General features: G+C 35.2%; 2 protein-coding genes and 2 pseudogenes across 3 annotated transcripts; 2 read left to right on the top strand and 2 right to left on the bottom strand.

Moving 5' to 3' along the window:
• LOC104723792 (polyadenylate-binding protein-interacting protein 2) lies at positions 13,267–14,203 on the bottom strand. 2 transcript variants are annotated; one of them, XM_010442199.1, is made up of 3 exons: positions 14,113–14,203; positions 13,750–14,039; positions 13,267–13,659 (listed from the first exon to the last, which is right to left on the bottom strand). In XM_010442199.1, the coding sequence occupies exons 2-3, from the start codon at positions 14,015–14,017 to the stop codon at positions 13,478–13,480; spliced, it is 450 nt and encodes a 149-aa protein (XP_010440501.1). In that variant the 5' UTR covers positions 14,018–14,039; positions 14,113–14,203; the 3' UTR covers positions 13,267–13,477. The 2 variants fall into 2 exon arrangements, with proteins under 2 accessions (XP_010440501.1, XP_010440500.1); XM_010442198.1 differs by having other exon boundaries at positions 13,750–14,145.
• On the top strand, positions 15,545–16,837 carry LOC104728120. Its single transcript, XM_010447149.1, has 3 exons — positions 15,545–15,601; positions 15,706–16,433; positions 16,510–16,837. Exons 1-3 carry the CDS (start codon positions 15,545–15,547, stop codon positions 16,835–16,837), a joined length of 1,113 nt encoding a protein of 370 aa, XP_010445451.1.
• On the top strand, positions 17,440–18,769 carry LOC104723793 (annotated as a pseudogene).
• Positions 18,952–21,927, bottom strand: LOC104723794 (annotated as a pseudogene).

A 21,984-nucleotide genomic window follows, 5' to 3' on the forward strand; every position in this document is an offset into this window, starting at 1 on the left:
AAAGATGTAATATGCATGATTTATTTCAATAAATGTATTTTTTTTAACTTTGTAAGATAAAGCGCAAACCAATATGAAGTAGGGTTAGAATTTCATTTCCTTCAAGACACACAATGTAATATTTTTTTTCATTCCAATATCTTTTATTAATCAATAGGATATTACAGCAGGGGCAAAGCCAATACAGAACTTCAGAAAACAATTTATTACATAAATATATGCCATATACTGAAGATAACAAGTATGGAGAAATGAATTTGACGATGTTTTCTTCCGATAAGCCTTATTCGCTCATGTTATTAAACATGATGTGTTCCTTCTTCGTAAGCCATCTTACTCGAATGTGATATGTATGCATTATTGGCATTCTTTGTTTGAATTTCCTCATCACATAGAAAAAAAACCCGTTGCTTCTCGAAAAAGTTTTGAAATCTTGATTATCCAATATTAAGTCTGCATCGATGTCCTTGTGCGTATAAAAAAATTTGGCTTGCCACTTGTGTAATCCCATCCTATTATACATCTGACACCAAAGAGGTCGTTGGAGATCATCATAGCAATTAGTGTCAGCAGATCGAGAAGGCTGTGCATACCCAGAATAACAACGTAAATGCACCACAACATCATTGCACAGACAATTACGTCTTGTAAGGTTTCTTCTCCATCAGTAATGGAGTAAGTGAAATCCTGCCATAATCGATCTCTTATAATCAGATATTCCTTAAAACTATTCTCCCCTGGATTCCAGATCCGTGACTAAAATCCCTTCTTTAATCTGGAACAAAATAATTCACAAATACTTCGGAGAAGAAATCGAAACGTTTCATAACTGAAACGACGAAAGCCGATTGGAAAGAACACCATCGGAATGAAGCCAACACAATAACTTCTGTGTCCTTGCCGGATACTGGTCGGAAGAATACTCTCACGGAGAGAGAGAAGAAGAGTGAGACTTTGAAATTGGAACTTCGTAGTCATGTGCTCTGGTTTTATTCAAAGATAAAAGGCCTAATTACAAATAAACAGAAAGGAAGAGTACGGCCTACGCCGGAGCCAACGTCGGCTGGTGGATATGCCAATGGAAGAAACAGTTTCTTTTGTTTCATCGCCTTTGGAGAGAGAGAGAGCACTCGTGTAACATAATTTCTCTTTTTTCTACACACAATGTAATATTTTGAGAACATCAGACACATAATTGTAAAATAAAATTATTAATTGATTTTAAAAGAGCAAAACTAATAAAATAAAATATAACTTAAAACATAGAAATATACTCCTTCTGTCTCACAAAGATTGATGTTTTAGAAATTTTACACAAATTAAGAAATAATGATCATTAATTTTAAATAAAATATTGTTTTACTACTAAAAAGATATTATATATCTATAAACCAATGACTATTGAGCTTTTTAAATTTTTTTAATGATCACTTCTTGAAGTTTATAAAAGTTTAATATTAATTAATTAAAAGTGGTAAAACATCAATCTTTGTGGGACAAAAAGAAATCATAAAACATCAATTGAAAGACAGAGGAGGGGAAATAATGTCAACTATAAGATTATTTACTAGTTGTGAGTTGCTAGCTCCTCCTCGAAGAAGAGCACTGCTCATTTGAGTATCTTGAAAGAGGAAATTAATATCTAAAAGTAATATTATCGAAGTCGGTTCAAGAACCTGGAAGAACATTCCTCCAATAAAAATTTCCAAGTTAAATGAAAAAGAATTATGCCTGAAAAATAGAAATAAAATATGAATTTAAAGATAAGTTACTAATCCCAATAAAAACGAATATATGCATAATATGCAGACATATGCTCTAAATTACGTAAGCATATGATTTTTTAAAGTAAAATTTGATCTCATAGTTAAATTTTGACAAAAAAAAAGAGAGAGAAAATATTATATAGTTTATAGAATTGTCATGTAGCTTTACTTTACAATATGAAATATCTTCATAAAAATGAGACAACTTTATATGAAATTATATTTAATTACAAAAAAAAATTTAATAATATAACGAAGTTCAATATATAGCGTATTTAAAGAAACAATTTTGTTATAAGAAAATTTATTTGTTTATATGAAGGTGAGTATCTACTATCCTTTTTCTTTAGGATAAATAATTGACGGTATAATTTATTTAATTATGGTATTATAGTAATTGATTGTATAGTTTTCTTAATTCTTTTTCTTAGTAATTTAAAATTAGAATTAGTATTATCTTTTGACATACATATAAGAACTATATTTTTATATTTAATAAAATTGTTTAAATGTTTTAATATATTATAATTATCTTTTTAATTTTAAAATTTGTGAAAACATAATTTTAAAATTTGTGGCAAATCTCTAATCTTTAAAATTGACACATGTCGCGATCAAATGGATACTAAATTTGAAAACCAAAGTTTATATAATAAGATACACTAATAATCTTTAGTATTTTAGTATTTTAATTTTGTGGAGTCATATGACACCCTTATTGTCACATAAGGTCTGCCAATAAATGGTATTGTTAGTAATTTACACTACTTATTAAAGACTAGAGATTGAAATGTATTTCAGAAATCTAATATAGATGAGATGAATTAAAGGTGTTGTTTCATATTTATAACTAGAATTATAGTTAAGGATTGGCCGATTGCTTATAAACTTTAAGTCTTAACATAGTGTATGTGCTAAAAACCACAATTTAATATACTTTAGTTGATTAGAAAAAATGTAGGCACAGACTTTCAGTAGAACTCGATAAGAACAATGAATAAACGACATACTGAATTTGTGTTGATGTTTTAATCGGTAAAGTTACAATGTACTCACTATGTATTGTTTCAAGATATTTAAATCAGAAAGCTACAACGAAATTTCTTGGGTTTAATCCGACGATATCTCTCCGTTTGTCCGCGATCTCTGACTCTCCGAGATTCCCTTGATAGTCTGACTAAGCGCTGTTGTTCAACCGGCTGATATCTTCTGGGCCCATTTAGAATCCACCAAGAAGCCTACATAGTCCACTACTTAATGGACTTTATACAGGGGCGAAAATCAACACCAACACATAGTAATGAACATGTAATTATTGGCTGGTAAAAAAAAAAAAAAAATTATTGACTGGTCAGCCAAATTTGGTATTTTCGTCAAGTCTTTTATGTAAAGAAGCACCACTGTCGAAACATATTTATTAGTTGGTTTGGGTTCAGTTTTGTGTAGTCAAAATCTCAAAAGTCCTTAAAAAAAAATTCTCACTATCTCAAAACTTCCTTCTTTAAAACTGTTTTCTTTTTTAATTATTTTTAATTCCAGAAACTAGTATTTTACCCTAAAAAAACAAAACAATTCCGTTAAAAACCTGGATTTAATCCATCCACCCAAGTTCTATTGGATTTAATCCAATATATATATAAAAATATACTTAAAAAAAATATTAAACTAAATAATTTTTTTAATTTCATCGTCTTCTTCCTTTTCTCAAACTCTTTTCATTTTCTTCGATTTCAAACGGTAGCAGCGATGAACAACGACGGCGAGGACGAGCGATCTTTGGAACCAACCTGGAAAAAAGAAACGATGGCTCCATTCTTTCTCTTTCAGAACTTGATTCAATCCCTAAAATCTGAGAAATTTTTGAAATTAAAACTGCAATCTCAAAATCGATTTTGTGAAACTTGAGAAAATATGTATTTTGTTATGGTGTTCAATTGATAAGGAAGATGGGTCTAAAATACAAGTTTTGGAATTATAATTGGTGAATTCTGGGTTTATGTTCGTATTTGAATTTCTCGGTATAACTAGTATAACTAAGTAAAACTAGTATAACTAATTAAAACTAGTGTGATCTTGAAATATTAGTAAAACTAGATAAAAATAGTAAGATAAAATGGTTTCAGCAGCGTTCACACCGAATGACTCAACGACGATGAACAACTCAACAATGATATGTAAAAACAACGGCGGCGATGAACGACTCAACAATGATGAACAACTCAACTACGAGCGATCTCTGTAACCAATTCAGGAAGAAGAAACGGTGGTGATGAACGACTCAACGACGATGAACAAATCAACGACGAGCAATCTCTGTAACCAATTTCGGGAAGAAGAAACGGTGGTGATGAACGACGATGAACAAATCAAAGGCGAGCGATCTCTGTAACCAATTTCGGGAAGAAGAAATGGCGGTGATGAACGACTCAACAATAAGAAGAAAATCCGGAATGACGGCGGCGATGAACCAAATCGTGAAGAAGTACAAGCCAACCGTGAGTGACTCCATCGACTCAATGATAAGTAGTTGGATTTGGTTGAACAAGTAGAACTAGATAAAACTCATTTGTTTTGGTTACGAAGAGATTCATGATTTTTTTTGTTCTGCATCTTAGTCAGAATTGAATTTCTGGGTTTTATGTAATACTAGTATATATAGGTATAACTAGTATGTTTTTATAATACTGATAAAACTAGATAAAACTAGTCGTATTTTATTTGTAATTAACCGTTTGTTGCAGATACAAAAAAATAAAACCACAGGTGCAACTGGAAAAAAAAGTTAAAAAAAATATGAATTGTACTGCCACGTGTGCAATATGTGTGTTCACACTTAGTGTTCACATATAGTTATACCAAGTATAATAGTTTTACCAAAATTGCAAATAGTTCTATTTTTGGGGGTTTTTCCATTTAATTAGTTTTACTCACTCTTAAAATTATATTTTTTAGTTTTACAGTTGATTAAAGTCTATTAACATATAATTATGAGTTTTTTATGCATTCATATGTTTAAAACCTACAATTCTATAACTTTGGCATCATAACTTGGTTATTATTTACAAAGTGACATTAAAAGTATAAGGGAACACTTGTTTAGGTTCTTACATAACAACCCAAAATTCATATATTTTTAAATTTTTGTATAGTAAACATTTAAACATTACTTTTGACATTTACTAGTACACACATTATTATGTTATCTTTAAAATTATTTTATGGATGTTCAATTCAGTTTTACCAGTTTTATTAGTTTTATTTTTGTTATAGCTGTTTTACTCTGTTATGACAGAGCAAATATACACATCAAGGGAAAGGAAAATCAAACATTACTAGATTTTAAAAATAAGTTTTACGATAGTTGTGACATAACCAAGAAAATAGTAGTATAAAGCAAAAGATCAAACATGAATCAAACAATGGTTTTAGGTGCAATTTCATCATCCTTTGAATATTGTTCAACTGTGACTTTCAACAAACTCAAGCTTCTTGTATATCCTTGCTTTTAACATCAACAAAGTTATATTCTTCACATGTGTTTTGAACATTATACTATATATGAGACATTCACACTTAAAATATATGTTGACGTTCTCTCCCACTGTATCCTGCCAAAAAATTCTAAAAAAACTCAATTAGTAATATTACTAGTTTTACTGGTTGTACTACATTAATCAGTATTACCAGTTTTACTAGTTATACTACATTTACTAATATTACTAGTTTTACCAATTTTACTCAGTCGTGATAACTGAAAATTGAATGGTTTTAGGTTCTAATCTCTACAATTCACAACGATTCAATATTAAAATTCATTTCTTATCAACTAAATAGCTTAATCGATCCATAACCCATGGTAAAACACCCAACTTGCTAAACATGTCAAGCAAAATCTAAACTAAATTTCCAAAATTCAAAACCTAATCCTATTCATCAAGAATTTTATTTTTATGTTGAATAACGCACTTGTATTTTGAAGGAAAGCTTGATACAACTCGAAAAAGGTGAAAAACGGTGGCAATGAAAAATTCCGATGAAAAATCGCCGGCAGTGGAGAGCTCCGGCGAAGAACGACGACGACTAAGGAAGAGAAGAGATCGGTACTGAATTTTTTTTTTGTTTTTATTTTTTTTTTAAAATAAAAATAAAAATAAAATAAAAGAATTGAAAAAAGAAAGGAATGGTATTTTAGTCTCAACATATTTCATTAAATGAGAAAGGGGTATCGAGAATAGAGAGAGAAATCGTCCGAGAACTCCCTTAATTTCAAATGAAAATCTGAAAACTCACCCATATAAACATTTTTTATTTTGATTTATTTTTAAATCGAAAACAAACACAATTACAACTATACCCTAGTTAAAACTCAGAAATTACTAAAAATACCTAGGTTTTTTTTGCCCCACCCACAAACGATCCACAAACCCAATCAGATCTATCTACTCCACTATTTTTTGTAATTCCAATTAACGGTTGTCTCTCTCTCTTCGTGGAAAACTAGGGAATACTAATTGAGAGATCATTTGCTCTCTTTAATTGTTGTGTTGTTCGATCGATTGTGGTCACTCATCGATTGTTAGCAGGATGGTGAAGACGAGGTGGACTAAGAAGAGAAAAATTGCCGAGGAAGAACAAGATTCAGAGACGGCAGAGATTTCTCATCTGGCGGATCTCCCTGCGGTTGGTGATGGAGAAGGAGAGGACGAAGTCGAAAGGAGTGATAAAGAGGATGAGGGAGTTGACTCAGAGACTGCGGGAGAAGATGAGAAGGGAGACGAAGAGAATGTCGGAAGTGACAAAGGAGAAGAACAGAGCGAGCCAGATCTCGATGGCGAAGAAGAAGTAGATTCAGACACGTCCTTGGGAGAGACCGATTCGGGCGACTCCACCGAGGCAATGGTACGTAATACCAATTAATTGACCATGTAGAAGTAGGGAAAACATGTTGTTTTTCTGGGTTTGTAATACTAGGATAACATAGTATAATTGTTTGGGTTTGGAAAACTAGTATATCTAGGTATAACTATATGTATTGGAAAAACTTGATTTTACTTGGTAGAACTATTTTTTTGGTATAACTTGGTAATACTTGAGACAATTGTTTGTTGCAGGATGCCGATGATGATGAACCGATGGCACTACAACCTATAAGAATGTACTTCCCAGCGGCGGAGTATAAGAAGAAGATTAAGTTAGGTACGAGGTGTTATATAAAGGAAGTATTGAAAACATTTGATAAATTGAAGCATCCGCTCACTACGTTTGAGAGAAATTGGTTTGAGAACCATTCACAGTTCAAACACATTTTGCACTTGCCAAGGGACAAAAATCACAAGGTTATGGGCATGTGGATGCTCCTTCTCCGAACTGCATGCATTGAAAAGAAAAGGGAAGTTTGGTTTGTTGTTAATGGCGTTCCCATCCGTTATGGTATCAAGGAACATGCCTTGTTATCATGATTCAATTTCCGCAACTATCCAATTGATTATAACAAAGTTGGAAGTAAGACCTTCGTGAATAATCATTTTTCGTCTAAGAAGGTTACTCGTGAAGAAGAGAGAGAAAAGCTCAAGGAGATGGTACCTATGGAACGGTCTCGAGATCGGTTGAAGATGATTGTCCTATACTTCTTATCCAGCATTGTTAGAGCACCGGTAAAGACAAGAGAACAAGCAACAGAAATTGATGAGTTTTTGCAAAAAGCGGTTAATGATCTTAATTTTTGTAAGACGTTTCCTTGGGGGAGATATTCGTTTGATTACATGCTGGAATCGATAGCTTACACGATGAGTCATTTTCATGGGACCGTCACAGAAGGTGTATTATGGTCGGTTGCAGGTTTATGTATTCCTTTGGAGGTAAGTAAAATATATTTAGTATTGGATGTTGCGTGTTGTTCTTATAATTGAAGCTAAGTCTAACTATATGTTTGTTTTGTAGCTTTTAGCATTTGAGGCGATTCAACATTTTGAGGAATCAATTCGTTGAAGATAATCCAGGAGCAGACGTTACATATCCTAGGATGTGCAGGAGAAAGTTCAAGAAATGCGAACTGAGAGGGTTTCCTCTTGAGAGAATAAATGATGAACTTGGTACAATTAAGGTTAGTTTTTATAGTTATTCTTAACATCCTATTTATCCTTTACTTATGAATGAGCTTCGGGTAATAGGTTTTAATCTTCATATGTTCGCATGACATAGATAGTTTCCTATTACCTGAAGATGATAATGAGAAGTCTCTTCTGGCTGGAATCACTGAAGAAGATGACATCGATGATGCACATGATGTTGTTGTCAACAGTTGGATGCAACGTTATCTACGAGGATATCATGTCTGGTTTGAAAACATGTTCAATGAAGATGTTCAGTCCCGAGCAGGAGTAGGAGGAGTAGGAGGGGAGCCTGAGAACGTGAACGAGGAAATAGCCTTGATTGAAGGACCAGTATACCCTAGTGTATCTGATTTGGTGGATCTCCTAAACACCTTTAAAAATGAGATGGGAGAGAAGATGAAAGGAATTGTGGATAGGCTTAATGGGTGGGAAGAAAAAGTCGCAACATTGGGAGAAAGAGTTGCATCATTGGAAGAGAAATCCAAGGTAAGGTTTGGTTTTTTTGGTAATACTAGAGTATAACAGTTAGTTGGTAATACTTGTTAACACTAGATTATTCGAATGCAGACGCGTGAAGATACGACTGGTCCTGCAGACACTGGAGACCATTCATACCTTGCACCAAAAGATACGGTTGGTCCTGCAAACCCACCACCGAAGCGAATGACAAGGTCATCAAGAAATCAAGGGTGAAGACTATATTGTGTTGTCTTGTATGGTTTTTGTAAAACTTGGATGTTGTGTTGTTTTCCTCTTTTGAGCAACTTGGTAAAACTTAGTTAAACTATGTTGTGTTGATTTTATGTTGAAATACTTGGTAAAACTTGGTATTAATATCTTAGATTATTTTTGTCTTTGAGCAACTTGGTAAAACTTAGAAAAACTATGTTGTGTTGATTTTTGTCTTTGAGCAACTTGGTAAAACTTAGTAAAACTATGTTGTGTTGATTTTTGTCTTTGAGCAACTTGGCAAAACTTAGTAAAAATACTTGGTAAAACTTAGTAATACTATGTTGTGTTGATTTTTGTCTTGAGCAACTTGGTAAAACTTAGTAAAAATACTTGGTAAAACTTAGTAAAACTATAAACATGATAAAACATAGAGAATTCTTAAGGGAAGTCTTACAACACATGGATAAAGGAAGATAGGGAAGTTTTACAACACATAGAGAAGTAGTACAGACTAGATAAATTATGAGAATCAAGGCATAGGCAACACTAATTCCTTCAGTTTTGCAATATCTTCAGCATTGGAATCCGCAACACTCATCACAAACTCTTTCAGGTTTGCAATCTGCAGATGCATTTGCTCCATCTGAAATCCGAGGTTTTGGATCTTCACGGACTGCTCGTTAACCTCCTTTCTTAATTTGCTCACCTCTTCTTTCACAGCATCATCTCCGTTTTTACGAACATGGAAGCCATTGTCCTGCACAAAACTTGGTAAATACAGTAGAATTTATAACGACAATAAACGAATCAATGACAATACACTGAAATCACCTCAAACACAATGCATTTGAAGTATCTCCTTCCTTCGTTTGGAGAAATCTCTTCGACGATGCGTGCACCACATGACCAAAATGTAGGAATGCCGTAGTCACCATCCCCGTCAGCGTAGGCATATAATCCGTCGATTAGTTTTTTGCTCATCTTCATATCTTTGTAGTATGGATCCATGTTAGCAAACGTAATGAAATTCAGATAAGAAATGGAATAATAAGAGAGAGAATGGATGGATGGATAATGTCGGATATGTTTATGATGAGAGAATGAGAATGGAGATCTCGAGAGAGTGATATAATTTGGGGATTTTTGAATTTTTAGGGATTTTTGAATTTTTTGGGGATTTTTGAATAGGGAAATCAAAATTTTGGGAGAGGGAAATAAAAATTTTGTGAAATTTTTAGTTGTACCTCCACGTGCGCATAGTATCCCCATGTGCGCCGTATTTTCCCCACGTGCGCCGTTATTTCAATCAACGTAGTTATACCAGAGATTTTAGTATTACCAAAGTCCCACATAATTGTACTTTTGATGTTTTACCATTTATTTAGTATTACGTATCATTAACATTTGTTTTTCTAGTTATACAATTGATTTATAGTATTTAAGGTATGGTTAATAGTGTTTTATGCAGTTATATTTGTAAAACATTAATTTTTGTAACTTTGTCATCCTACAATGGATATTATTAAAGAAGTGATGTTAAAAGTATAAGGAACATATTGTTTAGTTTGGTTGATAACAAGCTCCTTTGATATAGTTTGTAATTTATTTTTGTTAAACTTATTTAGTATATGTTTATGATGTTTTCAAACCCGAAAATAAGTCGACACAATATTTTTTCAATTTTTATTATAATTCTTATTTTCAATCAACATAGTTTCACCAGTTATACCTGTTTTACCGAGTATTACTAGAGTATTACCAGAGTATCACCAGAGTATAACAGAATCAAAATATAGTATTACCGAGTATTACCAGAGTATAACAGAACCAAAATATAGTATTATCAAGTTGCAACAGAACCAAAATATAGTATTACATCTTATCAGACAGTACTACCACTACCATTCCCAAATATCAACCATTGGAGTCTTTGTCTCGGCCTCCTCTTATTTTGTGTCCTTGGCCGCTTTTCCCCAACCGATGGATTTCTTTTAACTTTCTTTCTTCCCTGCTTGTTTTTCCGAGGCGGAGGTATGATTTTTTTGTTTTTGGTCTCATCTGGGACATCCCATTGCGACCTGTCTGGCACTAAATATATTGTCCTATAATACGCCATTACCCACAGCTCTGTCCAATAATATTTTGAACACAACTCATGTAGTTTGATCTCATGAGTTCTATCATCATGCCTTAAAAATTCAATAAAAGCGGCTAGAGCGTGTAAGCAAGGATACCTTTCAATATCGAACACCTTGCAACTGCAACTTTTCTAAAGCAATTTCACGAAATAAGGCTTTCCATCACAATTGACGACATTGTATTCAAGTTCGAAACTGTTTAGCTCTGTCACAATCAATTTCTCAGCAACGGGCCATAATTTGTGGAGTCTGTTCTCCACTAAAGACATCCATTTGTTTTCAATTGTTCCAGCCACAGAATCCTTCTAATGGTCATTAAACCATCTAGAAAATGTCGCTATGATTGTATCAAGCAAGGGTATTACGGAGTACTTTCTTGCATCCTTGAAGACATTGTTCATAGATTCCACACAGTTGCTTGTATCTAAGTTGTATCTTTTTCCAGGAAAACAACACCTTGCCCATTTTTCTTTCACAGTACTCTCCTCAAGATAAGCCGCAGCAGAAGGATATCGCGTCTTAAACACAATATATGCACTGTTGAAATTAGCCACTGTGTAATGCCTACTCAACTCCATGAATCTCCATGCGACTACGTCTTTGTTGACGTTTGAAACATGACCTTTGACATTTTGAGACAAATGCCAAATACAATATCCATGACAATCCTGGGGATACACATTAGCTATGGCACCGATAAGTCTTGCATTTCTATCACTAATAAATACCAATTCGGAAGTGTCTGGTATAACAGTTTTCAGCATCTCCAAAAACCAAGTCCAACTTTCATCTTTCTCACCATCGAGTATACCAAACGCTATGGGATAGTGGTGACGATTAGGATCTTGAGCCGAGGCAAAAATAAGTACACCACCATATCCGTTCTTGAGCCAAGTTGCATCCACAATTATCACTTTTCTCATTACTTGAAACCCTTCAATGCTAGCTCCCAAAGCTATGAATAGATACTTGAATCTTTCCTTCTCATCCAATTCCACACGTGTTATTGTGCCCTCATTCACCTTCTCTAACATGTGCAAATAGCAATACAACATCTTGTAGCTATCTTCAGAGCTACCATGCAAATCGGTAATAGCTTGATTTTTTCCTCTCAACGCTGTCGAGTATGATATATTCACACCTAATTTGGTCTTCACAAGATCCATGATCATTTTAGGAGTTGGAGTTTCCATTTTTCCAGGAAAATGATCATGCAAAAGAGCTGCGACTAATTCTGGTCTTCCATGCCTTTTCACGATGTTGTTGGTTCTACTTTGACTTGCCCTAGAGCATGTATGCATCTTGGTGTACCTCCTTTATCGGCTCAACTTGTTCTTTTTCTACATACAAAGTGATGGCATTACATCCTACTTCATCATAGTTCATACCAGTAGAATTTTTCACCACTTTCGACACTTGCACGGGCTCTTCCAGATTAGTGATGACCTCCACATACAATATACATCTACGACTCTCCTTATCAATGGAAGATAGATAAACTTGCATATCCTCATCGTCAGTAATAGTCCATGGATCCCCACTTCCCACCAGCAGTGCATTGTAAGTCAACCGAAGTGTAGCTTCACTTTCACCTAATGCAAGCTTCTTGTATATCCTAGCTTCTACCATCGACAAAGTTATCTTCTCAACCGATGTATTCATCATTAAACTATACATGAGACCTTGACATTTAAAATGTATGTTGACGCTCATTGTATCCTGCCAAAACAATACAAAACTTTGTTCAGTATTACCAAGTTCTACTAGTTAATACCAGTTTTACTAGTTGTACTACGTTGAATAGTAATAATAGTTTTACCAAGTTTTACATTCTAACTCGTTATACTATATAAAACAGTGATACCCAGTTTTACCAAGTTCTACTATCGCCACACAGAAACAAATTAAATCGTTGAGAGTTCTCTAATATGCAATTCACTACGATTCCACAAACGAAATCTATTCCTTTCTAATTTAAACTACTAATCGAACTAAAAACAATGAAATAACACCCAATGTACATACCCCAATAATGGAATCAAGCTCAATGTATATTCTGGAATTCAAGATCTTTTCTTCTCATCAATTTACATATCTGCAATTCACTACGAATCCATAAATGAAGAGAAGAACTTACTTGAAGGCGTCTTCAATGCAGATTCTGGAAGGCACGGCGCCGATAGAGAGGGGGATCTCGAGGGGGAGCTTGACTCTCGCTTGACGGCCGTGGAGAGAGCTCAAGCTCGTTTTTTTTTTATTATTCAAATTTAATTATTAAAAGCCAAAAGTAAAAAAATAAGAAAGAAGAGTAAATACTTTGAATGGATAAGGGATATGTAAATTAAATAGGGAGATAAGAGATTTTTGCTACAGGAGAGTGAACTCCTGACACGATTTCTCGAATAGAATAGAGAGCGAGATAAGAGATTTATAAAAAATTTATAAGGACTTTTGAGATGAATTCAAGGCTAAAAGTCTTAACCAAAATTAGTTCGGTCTGACATGTGTTTGTTACCGGTTTCAACTTTGGTTCTTGTTAAGAATTGGTTTCCAAAGACTTATTTTTATATTGCATGGTTGGTTTCAACTTGTAAGAGGCTCGCTTCGATATTATTTTAACCAAAGTACAAAAACCGCATTCGAAATTTATGACCCAAATTGAAACAAGAACCGAACAGATCCGAAACACTTTATCTGGTTCGATTTCAAAGCTCATAACTAACGTTATTTATATATTCACAGACAACTCTAATCAAAGAAGAGCTTAGTTCCACACCATCTAGAAGCTTCACCGTGGCTGATAGATGTGACGATTACGGCGACAACTGAAGTTTGGATTCATGTACTTCATCTTCTGGCTACACTTTGGTGAACACGACGACATCAACGACACCTTTGATCTGTTCAGCTTCTCTTTCGTAGTCTCCGCCATGTTCAGAAGCATCTTCAAATACTTAGCAACATCTGATTCTGCCATAGTAATTAACAAAAACACTTATATGAGAAACTTTTCTCAGATCTGACAAATTTAAACAGTCGAGATTCCACACAAATCGTTACCGGTAACTGAATCAACCGTAGATCCACCATCGGACGAAGCGACCATCTCCTCGAACTCCTCTTCCACAACAGAGAAATCATCGTCGCCGTCGTCGAACTCGTACTCAGAGTTGGAACTCAGCCAGAAGTCACGGAACCATTTGGATGTCGTCACCAGATCCCACCACTTGGGTGAAAAATCCTCAACCTCGCGGAATCCAACCGGATCGAACACCGGCGCGTTCGGGTTTAACGTCGATAACAACCTCCGATCTACCATCGTCGACATCTTCAAAACCTTAAAAATCTCACTACGAACTCCGATTGTCAGAAAATTATGAACTGACTGATGGTATTGAAACCAGGAATCAGAAAGTTTTGTACCTTTCTCCGATCAACGAGTCACACTAATGAAGTGAGATGTGAGGAAGCTTGGAACGGCTTTTTAAAGAAGAGAAAAGCAAGTAGTAGCCGGTAAAACCGGTAAGAGTCACAGACACGTGTGACGGGTCCAATGACGATCTGACGGTCATGTATAATAAGAGGGTGATCTGACGGTGTAGATATGCACAATTACTGGATAATACGGTCGTTCGTTACTGGATAAGGTCTTATTATCTTTTGCTTATTATTATTACTGTTTGGATAAACTGAAGATATTTTTTTGTGTTACTTCTTAAGGTAAGAAGAAGGAAATTTCTAGAACGTAGCCTAAAAAGCCCATTAGGGTAAACGAAATTAACGTAATCGTACTTTAATAATTTTTTTTTTTCTGTCAAAATCATATAATGTGGTAGCTATGTATTTTTTAAGTTCTAACAATATGAGTGATTTAGTTTGATATATATTTCTTTGTGGTCATCAGACTTCATAGGTTGATTTAAACCTTTTTCCAGGGAAATGTAGTTTGAAACGATCGAATTTATATATGAAAAAAAAGAGAATCTGCATATTTTGCAAAATAATCGGATGACTAACCAATTATTTTTTTTTTCTGATTATGTGTTTGTGTCCTCTCCATAAAATCTCGCCTAAATTTTGGCGATCATGTCCTTTTCAATGGTACTCTGTACTGTCAAGTCTCTAAATTTATAATGATTTTATTTATCTATTGATGGTAATTGCTAAAATTATGAATAGTAATAACGGTAATTGTTTAATATAGGTTGTAGTGCTTAATATCTTCAAGTGACTAAATGATTCTAGTTGGTTTGTAGTTGGTTTGGTGTTGAACAAGACTTTCAGCAAAGAGAGAGTGTTTCGACTCTGAGAGAAAGGGGTGCTTTGATTTATGGATTTATTTTTAAAAGGTTTATTATTCAATTCACCTATGTTTTGACTTTTGATTGATCGATTTAATTACGTCTTCCAATTTATATCTCTTTATGGTCCAATTAATCTTTTTCATGCTCCAATTGTACCCTTATGGTCCAATTTATATTTTCACGGGACATTCGAATCTCTATATATTTTTGCAACACAACAGAGTTATATGTGGGTATACCGAGATTTAGAAATGATTTTAGATTTAATGAATATAAATTAATTATGACGATGTGAGAGTAGGAAAGATTTTAGATTTTATTTGGGGAAAAAATATCGAACAACAAAATTATGTACCATTTTTACTTCCAGGACAAGCAAAATGATAATTAATCAGATTTAAAGAGATATTTATGCCAATTTCAAAATATTATCTAAAGATTGTCAGTTAAAACGTGGACGTGGTTTGCAAGCATATATAAATCTCAGTATTAAGCCTCAAAGAAATAGATAGGAGGAGACGAAAACACACAGATTGTTTAGGGATTCAACAATGGCGCAGCTTATAATCAACCGGATCTTGAAACCATCTGTCTGCAAAAACTTTCTCGTAAGCTTCTCTTTTGCTATTTAATAATAATTAGGTTACTTTAGAACATTTTGTTTCTTAGTTGTTTCTGACTACTTGACCATGGTCCAAATATAAAATGGCAGAGACACACAAACGTTCGTATGTTCTCATCTACAACTCACTTCTCATCTACACCAGCCTACCCGTTTCTGTTGATTGACTACATCCTTAACATCTCAGACTCTTCTCTGGATGGTCGTGTCACAACACAAAATTATTCCTCCAAGGGAAAGAAAGTCTACATTAACGACGAGAAACTCATTGAGGAGGTCTGTGATGCGATGACTGTCGGCTTTTCACGTGATGGACTAGAATCCTGTCTTGCGTTCGGTAGCGACCATGAAGTTACCATCTATTATAATCCCTCGGACCCCAAACTTGAAGACGCGACCGTTCATCTACCTTCTCTACCCACCGATTCCGAAATCCAAAACCTGGCCATGTCCTCTTTACCTGTCCGAGATAAAGATTGGGTAGTGGGTGTCAAGTTATCAGGATCTCGGTTGAGTCTCTGTAGGCCTTTTGGCAGCTCTAAATGGATCAACATCAATACCATGCCTCAGTGTATAAACCCTTTATCGACCCTCATGTTCTCCAAGAGAGATCAAAGGTTCTACATTCCAAGTATTGGAGGCAACTACTTGTGCTACTTGGATCTCAACTCTAAGGAGGATGAGAAACCCAAGTTCATCGACATGGAATTTGACAATCTTCCAAAGTCTGTGTATCAGGAGTTGGCTGAAGTGAGTTCATGTTCCAGGACAGAGCATCTTGTGGAGTCACCCACCGGCCAACTTTTCCTCGTCAAGTGGTATAGTATCTAATTAACTAGACAGTTTTGGTGTGTACCAATTTTTGGCTTGATTGACTCTATGATGTTTTTGCAGGTACCGTAAGGACATGGAGGATTATGAAAACGATCTGATACATGTAACAGAAAAGTTCATGGTGTTTAGAGAAAATGAGCAATCGGACAAATATGGGATGACTATGATCTACACAGAAGATATTGGAGATCTTTGCATTTTTGTTGGACATAGTGAGGCTTTCTGTGTCCCGGCAAGTTCGTCCAATGGACTCAAGCGTAACTGCATCTATTTTGTTGGCCATAACTTTGGTGTTTACGATCTCACCACCAAAACTTGCACTACCTTGTACACAGAAAAGGATGTTCCATTAGGTAGGTTTGACTTCCCTTACTGGTCTACTAGCTAGCTCCTAGTTAATCATGGCTCTTGCACGTGTGTTTGCTTCTCTACTATTGTTATTGCTGTTTTTGCTTTCCCATATAATTGAAGTCCAATGTTTCTCTTTCAGTCCATGTTTCTTTCGATTCCATTAAATATGGTACAGGTAGCCTTGAATTTCATACACTCCTCTCAATGGTCTTAATGTTCAAACTCGAGCATTTTGGTACGGGAAGAAACAAAGAATGCAAGAAGGCGTTTCTTTGTCGACTTAATGAACATAGGTTGAGAATATCAAAACAGAGCAGTGTTTTTAACTTGATTAGAATTATAAAGTCTTTGTTTTTCAATTAACAAATTAGAGTGGGAAGGAAAAATATTTAATCAAAAACTAACAAAGATCTATAAAAAAAAAATAGAGCCACCGAATTGTGTTATATATACAGTCAATAATAATCAAAAGCAAAAAGGAAACCACAAAAAAGATGTACAAAATCCCAAAAAAAAAGCTAATAGGGTTTTAAACAAGACAGAATACAATATCCAAAAAAAAAAGGGAAATATATCAAACAAAACAGAAAGCAAAAAGGAGTTTCCTTTTTGTTTGTTGGGTTGTGCGTTGAACAAAACTGGAGCAGGAAAAGGAAATAAAAAACTTAGGATGTCCTCGCTTATCTCTATAAATAAACCCACTCTTAACAAATTCTTCAATTCGTTTTTAGGTTTTCCACATCTTATTTTTCTCTCGATCTCTCTCTCTCAAAAAACAGAGCAAACAATGGAGAATGAATTGTTTGACCACAAACAGAGACAACTAATCTCGTCTTTCATCAATATAACCGCATGTCAGAATGAGGAAATCGCAATCCACTTACTTGAGGCAACAAGGTGGAAACTGGATGATGCCATTAACCTCTTTCTCATCTCTTATCATCAATCTCCGTGTTGTCAAGATGCTTTCATGTGTCCAACTTCGGTCGCAGTATGTCCTGAAGATGTCTGGGACGACTCGACACCAGAAGAACCGTCAGATTCTAGGTTATCTTCCTTGTACCGTCCTCCTCTGGATCTGCTTTTCAATGGTTCCTTTGAAGACGCGAAAGAAACTTCCTCTAGAGAGGATCTATGGTTGCTTGTCAACCTCCAATCTACGATAGAGTTTCCTTCCCACACTCTTAACCGAGATGTATGGTCAAACGATGCCGTGTCTCAAGCCATCGGGTCCGGATTCGTCTTGTGGCAGGTCTATGATGATACAACCGAAGGACATAAAATATCAACTTTTTACAAGATCGACTCTGCTCCTCCCGTGATTCTCCTCATCGATCCCATCACTGGTCAGAAGATGCATACATGGAGCGGTATGATTGAAGCTCATGGTTTTCTCGAGGATTTGATGAAGTACAGGGATGTTGGCCCTCACGAACACGTTGCATCTCTGACAAGCAACAAACGTATCAAAACAGAGAAGATTTACTTTGAAAGCAGCCAGGCTGAAGACGACCATCACGACATGTCTACGTTTTGGGACGACGATCGCTTTGTGACTCCTCCTCCTTCTTAGGGTATAGAATTTGAAGAGACTTTTCTGTCAAGCGATGACATGTTTGAGTTCCCGGTTTTGACAGAAGAGCCAAAAGGAGACTGCGATCGAAGTCTTTTATGTCGTCTGTGCATCCGATTTCCAGATGGGAGAAGAATGCAGAGGAAGTTTCTCAAGAGCGAACCGACTCAGCTTCTCTGGTCTTTCTGTTATTCTAACATGGAGGAATCAGAGAAAAAGGCGTTCAAGCTTGTGCAGGCGATTCCTGGTGCTACTAAGACTCTAGATTATGGAGCTAAAGCCACGTTTGATCAGTCTGGGATTGATAATTCGATAGTCTCGGTTACTTGGGAGTGAAGATTTCAACCCAAGAAGGAGGAGGAGTCACAAAGCTTCGAATATTAAGTTCAATTTATATCTTCTCTCTAAAAACTTATGCTTCTTTATATCTTCTCTCTAAAAACTTGTGCTTTTTCATCAATTTCGAATATTAAGTTCAATTTTACTATTCTCACAAGTTATTTAATGTTCTTTAGATTTTGTTTTTAATAGTAACTGCCCAGTTTAGATTTTGTTTTTAATAGTAACGAGTCCAGTGATAGATTATAGCGATTCTTCAATGGTAACAAAATCATTTTCTTAAAAGAAAAAAAACAATATATGAAGCAACTTCTGATGTTCTATCAATTTAATAATATTGTTTCTAGTTTTAACTAGCAAGCTGACCATCTTCCTTTTCATCCTCGCCTTCTCGAGTATTAGCAGTGGCAAGCCCTGATTCGATGTAACCTGCTTCTGCAGTTTTCTGTGATTGTATCCAGCATTTCACTTCTGTTCCACTTCAATTTCTCAGGTGAAGGAAGACCAAGTTTCTGGACGATATTTTGACCAACTATGTCAGGGATGGTATCCCAAGAATTACCATCTGACTGAAAGCTGCCATTTTCGTTGTCACCCTCCAGTTCATTGCTATAGGCCATCACCATTACCATCTTTGTCTTTGCTAAGCTTTCCTGAATTACTCTGATCAGTACTGCGATTCTGATCGGATGAATCTTCTGAACTAGCGCCATCAGAAAGCATATCTACCGACAGAGAATGATCATTAGAGTTTTCTTCACCTTTAGAGTCCTCTTTAGTATTGTTTAGAAGTTCAATTTTGGGCATCACTGAGTGATTTTAACCGTCCGAAAGCATACTCTACAAACAAAGTTTTTCAGAACTGACTTAATTTCATTTCTTTGAAGGATCTCTGAAACAAACGGGAACCGCCACCACTTCTTTTCTTCTTCAACTTCTTCAAATCCCTTGTACTTAATCTGAAAATTTAAAATCGGTTAAGAAAAAGACCAAACTATTAGAGAGACTAATTTTTTGCGTTTAGCATATACAAGCATGTGAATTAATGGAGCATCAGGCTGCATGATATCTTGTGCTTATTTGGATGCAAAAGGACTATATTGTATTTTTGGAACTTAAGTTGATTCTTCTGTCAGCAAGATAATAATAGAGGATAAATTTATCAGCTACACAAATAAGCAAACATTCTCGGAGAAAAAAAGCTTTGACAGCATGAACTGACCTCCAGTTGAACTTTCCTACCACCACCAATTCCATCTAGTTCTACTAGGACCTCGTGCAAGTTCCCTTGGAAGCAAAAAAAACATATAAGAAATAAGAAATTAAGAGACAAAATCCGTAAGTTAGGCCTTCAGTAGACTCATCAGATGTATCACAACTTGCGTTAACTAATCCACATTTCCACAGTTGATTGCTCTAGTCAGAACATATCTCCAGATTCTCATTGCCTAGGAAACAAGAAGCATTTTATAGGAAAACCTTCTTTTTTGTTAGTGTATAAGTTTTCAGTTTGATCAAGTCTAAAGTACTACATCGTGTCATAATCCTAGTTTTTGTTTCTGGGTTCTCCAACAGGGTCACGAAGAACTTGCTGATTTAGAAAACTCCAACAACAACACAGACTTTCTTTCCTATGTTTAACTCAAACTTAGTAAACTTAAGTAAATGTCAAAATTTAATGGGTGAACTAATTATCACCATCACAAATGTCTTCCAGGTTGATTTCAGAATTCCCCATCCGTTTATGTGGGGTTACAAGGTTTGCATCCCAAGCTGCAATCTGAAGCTCATTAAAAAATATTTGGGAAGTCAAGCAAGGTTTGTACAGTTTACTATCAGAGTTGACCAGAACACAATACTTGAAACACTATTCTACCTGTATCTTTTTTGCAGGAGGCAGCTTAATATTGAAAACAAAGTCTTCGTTCCATTTTGGCTCTTTAGTCCTGCCAATAAAGTACACTGTTAATCACCAAGTTAATTTATACTGGTAACTGAGGATCTGATATTTAACAGTCAATAAAACATATAAATTTCAAAGGCTCCTAACTTTTAGACAAAAAAAACTAAGCAAAGCTGACGGCTATGACACTGGTACAAGTTCAAAAGTAAAATTTCAGTTTTTCAGAAAATCATGAAATGATGGGTTTAAGAAGCAAGCTAAATTTGCATAACATATCTAACTAGAAACTCGGACTGAATAAGACTGCATCTGAACACTTCCACTATGATTATTGATCAGGCTAGATTGTGTAATGTATCTAGTTAAGTAAGTTCATTAAATCTAGCTAAGAAATCCGATCCTCCAAATAAATATTCAGTAAAGAAAAAGAGACTTGGCTTGCCCCCATTTGGTTTTGCTTTTAGCAACCTGACCATCCAAGTCCATCACCACATAAGGATCACTCGTTCCCTGAAAGCAAAAAACCAATAATAACAACTTCAGTAGAGGTAAAAAAGAACAAACAATAGACATGGTACTAAGTTCATTGCTTCAAGAAACGTATTAACATACACCCATGGATCCAAAGGCAGGAAAATCAAATCCTCTTTTTAGTTTAATAAACAATTCTCCATCATATACCTCCCTCTCCCTTACAAATGACCTGAAACAAGTATAATTCCAGCTCTTACAATATCTAAAAAAACTCTTAAAAGAAACAAAATCTCAAAAACCAAACGAGAGCTTCACATACTCAGAAAGGTAAAGAGTATTACAACCAGCCGCATTAACCTCTCGTTTCCCGATTTTTTCCTGAGAGAATCAAACAAAACAAAAATCATAATCAGGTTAAACCATCCTCAGAGTAGGAGAATTGAAGTTTTACCGGAGGTGAAGCGTAGGCTTCGAAAGCAAAACCGGCGAGGATAACGGCGAGATTGATATCGAACGAAGGCCGTTCCTCTTTCTCAGCTAAACTCACTTCCTTATTCGTCTCCGATTGAGCGAAGCAACGGAACGAATTAGCTTTAGCTCTGACTCTGAAACTTTCACGGAAACTGAATTTTCCGGGTAAGTGGCAAGCGCGGGAGTTAAGATAAGAGTAGAGTAGCGACGACGGTGTTTAGGACGGAGGAAGTGAACGGAGCAGTGTAATTGGAGAGAAGTCATCGCTACGAAAGAGGGATTCGAGAAATTTGGAGAAGAAGATGAAGAAGAAGTTGCTTGAGGATTTGCTTTATTCTGGAGATGTCTTTGGAGCGGATTTGTCTTGTTGTACGATATTGGTCCCAGTAAAGTTTTTTTTTTTTGGTCAATTGTCATAAATACC

The sequence above is a fragment of the Camelina sativa genome, chromosome 11, assembly GCF_000633955.1.
Source record: "Camelina sativa cultivar DH55 chromosome 11, Cs, whole genome shotgun sequence".
In the NCBI taxonomy this organism is placed as follows: Eukaryota; Viridiplantae; Streptophyta; class Magnoliopsida; order Brassicales; family Brassicaceae; genus Camelina; species Camelina sativa.